The sequence below is a fragment of the Rhinopithecus bieti genome, unplaced genomic scaffold (assembly GCF_001698545.2).
Source record: "Rhinopithecus bieti isolate Rb0 unplaced genomic scaffold, ASM169854v2 scaffold_11964, whole genome shotgun sequence".
In the NCBI taxonomy this organism is placed as follows: Eukaryota; Metazoa; Chordata; class Mammalia; order Primates; family Cercopithecidae; genus Rhinopithecus; species Rhinopithecus bieti.
The window spans coordinates 121,533-126,144 of record NW_016807677.1 but is presented as its reverse complement, the minus strand read 5'-3'; the positions used below and the strand labels follow the sequence as shown (position 1 = coordinate 126,144).

At 57.3% G+C, this 4,612-nt stretch overlaps 1 protein-coding gene across 1 annotated transcript; it reads right to left on the bottom strand.

Moving 5' to 3' along the window:
* Window positions 1-458: 458 nt before the first annotated feature.
* On the bottom strand, window positions 459-4,044 carry LOC108536342 (uncharacterized). Its single transcript, XM_017882998.1, has 4 exons — window positions 3,983-4,044; window positions 3,334-3,422; window positions 1,570-2,158; window positions 459-1,056 (listed from the first exon to the last, which is right to left on the bottom strand). Exons 1-4 carry the CDS (start codon window positions 4,042-4,044, stop codon window positions 873-875), a joined length of 924 nt encoding a protein of 307 aa, XP_017738487.1. The 3' UTR covers window positions 459-872.
* Window positions 4,045-4,612: the final 568 nt, after the last annotated feature.

The window sequence follows — 4,612 nt, the reverse complement described above, 5'->3', positions numbered from 1 at the left end:
TTTCCTGTTTGTGTGTGTGTTGTAACTTTTTGTAGGAAAACAAACATTTTAGATAACACATTGTGGCAATGCTGGGTACTGGCTGCCTCACTCCACTCTACCCAGAGCGTGCTATTATTGCTCATTTGTGTATTTGGGGAGCGACTGGCTGAATTATGTTCCCAGTCTATTTCCCACCCTCTCTGTCAAGCCCACGAGGTTGCTTCTCAGAGAGATACAGCTTTCGGGATGACTACAGCCACTCTGGGGTGACAGTGGTCTTGGCAGGGCTCCCTTCCTCTCTTTCCCTGAGCACGTCCAGCAGTTAAAAGCCACTAATTGCCAGCTGATTTTACAATTGTTTTAACGATGCCCTGGGGGATAAATAGATCTAGAGACAATCCATTCAAATTCAGACTCTTTTGAAGGAATAATATCAGGGGCAGAAATAAATTATATGTATTTATTTGGACCCCACCTCCCCTGCTCTCCTTCCCAGCATTGAGCCCTTGGTTGCATGGGCCCAGGCTGGGGGTTTTCAGTATTTGTAAGCATTTCAGCAGAACAATAAAGCCTTTGGAATACAGAAGTGAGTGGAAGGCCGGAGGTGTGGGACTTGGCGCTGGGGCACTTGGGGTAGGAGGGATAGGTCTTCCCCCTGGAGCAGGATTTCCACCCTATTCAAGGTTCCAGGAGGGAGCTAGGCCCCAACCCATGACCTCCAGGTCATGAGCCTGCCCCCCACTTCACTCTGATCAGAGGACAGGCTGGGAGGTAGGAGGGCATGAAGAGGCAGGGGAAGACAGGAACTGGTGCAGAGATTTAAAGGGACAGGAGCTGGTGCAGAGGTTTAATGGGATAGGAGCTGGGGCCAGGTGAGGAGGGGAGGGCTGTCACCACGGCAGGAGGCTGAGCAGGAGGCTGGGCAGAAGGGTGGCCACCAGGCAGTGGGGCTCCAGGAAAGCCAGCTGGGCCCCTGAGGTCAGTCGGTCGCCATAGGGGTCCAGCAGCATCAGGACCACGCCATTCGTCCAGCCAAAGCCCTCCTGGGTGAGGCAGGGCAGTGGGGCCCGGTTTCTGGGGAAGCCCCAGACCCTTGGTGGCACTGGCCACACAGGGGCACTGGCCCTGCCTAACCCTAACGGTACAGGAAGCACCAGTAAGCTCGTCCCCTGGGCCCACATGCAGGAGAGCACACTGAGGCCTGGGGTGGGGGGTCGTGGGCAGCAGAGCCCAGGAGTTCCCTGTAGGGCGATGGCCCGCCCACCCCTGGCCTGCTCATCTGAACTTCATACTCCCCTCTGCCACCGGGCTGTCCACCATTGCTAATGTCATACTGGGAATAAGAGGGCGGGCCGTAGGTCAGGCACTGCCCCACCCCACCCCAACCCCAGTCACAGGGACAACAAACAATGGGATCCTTGTGGGGAGAAGTCGCTCTGCCTGCCCAGCAGCCCCTGCAGTGCCCAGGAGTGGCCACTGGGCGCCGCCACCATCCCAGCTGCGCTGGCCCTGGGCCCTGCCAAGCCTGACCCTCCCGCCTCACCACGGGGACGCCCTGGGGTGCGGGGAGGGCTCAGGCCAGCTCACCTTCTCATACATGGCTGACTTTTGCGAGCAGACATCAAAGTTGGTTCGGATTCAATTCTGGGGCATATTGGTAGATCAGGATCCGGCTGCCCTAGAAGGTTCCAGACATTCCCGTGACTGTGGGTGGGGCTGGACTGGGAGCCAGGACGCTGGGCCCGGCGGGAAGCCAGATGTCCCCTTCCTGGCCCTTCTCTTCTCGGCTCACAGCTGCCCCCCGGTGGCTCCGCGGGACCCGCAGACTGGGACAAGAGGCACAGCTGGAGGAAGCGGCCTTCCCTGCAGGTCCTGCTCAGGGTCGGGAGGGGGCGGTGCTGCCTGCAGTGGACCCCAGGCACCTGCTGTGCCCTCACCTCCAGGTATTTCAGAGCTTTGTCCGCCACGCCAGGGTCAGAGAAACACCCGGCCCAGAGTGGAGTGAGGTTGGATGGGTAAAACTCCCAGTTCTTCTTGTTCTCAAGGTCGTAGTCGAACCAGGCACCGGTCTCCTCATCCCACAGGACTGCGTTCAGGGCGGCCAAGCGCTGCGCCTGCAGGATTCTGTACTTCGTGGCCTGGGAGTCCTTCCCTGGGGCAGTGCTGCCTTTGGGCCCTACCGGAGGGAGCCCTCTAGAAAGAACTTCTGAGGTCAGAAGGGCAGCATCTACTTCTAACGCCTCGCCTCCTCCAGGAGGGCTCCCCAGCCTCCCCAGGAAACCCCAGTCTGTCCTGTCTCCTCTGGGCTGCCTGCACTACCTCTGGCACCATCGGGTAGATGTTCACTGCCTGCTGGACTCTCTCTTTCTCTGAGCTCCTGAGCCAGGCCTCCGTCTCAGGAGGAATCAGTGCTACTGCTTGCTCGACCTCCTCCTGAGCCACTTTGCTCATCCACATCCTCTCACCTGGGGAAAGGGTTTGGGGTTTTATCCCATCCCTAGTCCTACCACTGGACCCCAAGCCCAGACCCTCTTGCTTGGAGCCCCGCTCTCCCTGGACCTGTTCCCACTCTGCGCCAATCACACAGGCCTTCTTCCCAATCCCTGAACAGTGCCTCAGGGCCTCTGCACGGTCCTTTCCGTGCCTGGACTGTCCTCTCCCAGGTCAGCTCAGCGATGGTTCCTGCCACAATTCTGCTCACACATCACCTCCTCAGAAACACCTTTCCTCCCCGTCCTCTCTAACACACCCTCCGCTCACCCACAGCAGCGGGTCCTGACTTCGCTCTACTTCAAACTGCTTCTGTTACTGTTTTACTTCTATTATTATTGTTCTTGCAGGAGCTGGTAAAGTGGCTGATGTGGCCACAGCTCCATAAATCCATGAGGAGTGAAGGGTGGACATTGCCTGAGTCCAGGAGGCAGGACAGGGTCACTCCTCTCTGTCCCTGGTGATGGAAACTCAGGGTCAGGAAAGAGCCTTGACCTGCCCTGGGTCACAGAGGGAGCGTTAGGGTCTGGGCTTGAGCCTGGGTGCTGTGGTCAGGCCCTTAGGCCGCCTCTCACACCCAGGCTAGGAAGCTAGAGCAGAAAGTTTGCTAGAACTATCCTGAGAAGAGGTCTGCACAGTTCAAGGGGCAGCTTAGAAGGGGAGACGGAGGGAGATGGGCTCTGGCCAGAAGGCTCTTAGACCTCAGGCCAGGCTCAGGCAGCCGCATCTAGTATCAGGCCTGCAGGTCCAGTGCCTATTATGGGGCCTTTTATGCCTGGATGAGGGGCCTCAAGTTCATTTAGGCCAAGCCCCTCATTCTACGGAGAACCACACAATGGTTGCAGGGGATATATGCCTGACGTTGGTGGGTTGATCGTGGGGCAGGTCTGAACTCGTCTCTGTTTGCATTCCGGCTCTCCTGACATTCCAGACCCATCTCTGAGTCATCCCTGGACAGGAGAGATCCCACAGGGTAAATAGGACATGAGCCTGCAGTGAGGGGAGACAGAGGAGGAGAGAACTCCCTGAAACAAGAGGAGAGGAGGAGCCGGCGGGGAGGACACAGGTAGGGCAGCAGGCAGACCACCAAGGGGCAGGCTTGCTGCTTTGCAGCCTGGCCACCAGCCTGTGTGCCTCATTGCCGCCCCCTCCTCCCAGGGCAGGGCCTACATCTCAACCAAAGCCTGGAGCAAGACAAGGAAGGCTCCATTTCCCTCCTCCTACTCCTCTACTCAAACCACAGCCATCTGTGCATCAATAACTTTTTTTTTTTTAACCCTCAGCTGCCTGATGTCCATGGTTGGGGTTTGGGCTGAGTCGCTGAGGGCCGCCTGCACACACCAGGGAGGGCTCCTGAGCGCCCACTCTCAGGCTTTGCACGTTTCCAAAATTCTGCACATGGCAGCAATGTTTGCAGAAAGGGTGTGGAGGGTGCCTGTGGGCCACCAGCCTGCTGCAGCTGCCCGTGGTTGCTTCTGTCTGCCAGGGCTGCACAACCTCTGGTTTTCACCTCAACCGCTGTGGCTTCCTCTCTCCCCGTGGGAACAGGGCATGGGGTGAGGGGGCCACCATGCCGAGACAACTAGGCATCTCCCTGCCAGGCCAGGAGTTCCACTGCTACAGCCCAATACCAGCAAATTCAGATGCACCCAAGTGACCCCAACTCAAGTTATGTTCCCTTTCTCCCCCAGGCTCTGCAGTCCCTGGGATCTGCAGTGTTAGTTCATCTCCAGGAGAGACTAGGTCCCAGGAGACCCACTGAAGGCCTGGCTGTACCATCATAGGCGGTGTGCCCTTGGGCAAGAACCTCTACCATTCCTCGTTGCCTGTATATAAATGGAAGGCTTTGCTCTAGATCAGTGTTGCAAACTCAAATTCCAGCAACCGGAACATGCAAAATATGTTGGGGATAAGAAAGCCGACAGTGCAAGGGGGAAGTGAGTGTTGGGGACCTAGTCTTGGGGTGACGGGAACTGGGCTGAACCGGAAGGGTATTCCTGTGTAAGGAAGGCCATTGCTGCAGAGGGCAGCTGCTGTGGGACTGGGGGATCCTGATTTGTTGAAGGAAGGTGGAAATTTATATTTCAACTCACATGCTTCTGTTTTTTTTTTTTTTTTTTTTTGAGACGGAGTCTCGCTC

Bases quoted from the DNA above. Each gene is read 5' to 3' on its own strand.
- LOC108536342 (XM_017882998.1), bottom strand. From the start codon at position 4,044: ATGGTGGCCCCCTCACCCCATGCCCTGTTCCCACGGGGAGAGAGGAAG. The intron at 3,423-3,982 runs GTGAAAACCAGA...TCTCCTGTCCAG, and splicing joins AGGAAGCCACAGCGGTTGAG to GGATGACTCAGAGATGGGTC. The intron at 1,057-1,569 runs GTGAGCTGGCCT...GGGCTTCCCCAG, and splicing joins AGTCAGCCATGTATGAGAAG to AAACCGGGCCCCACTGCCCT.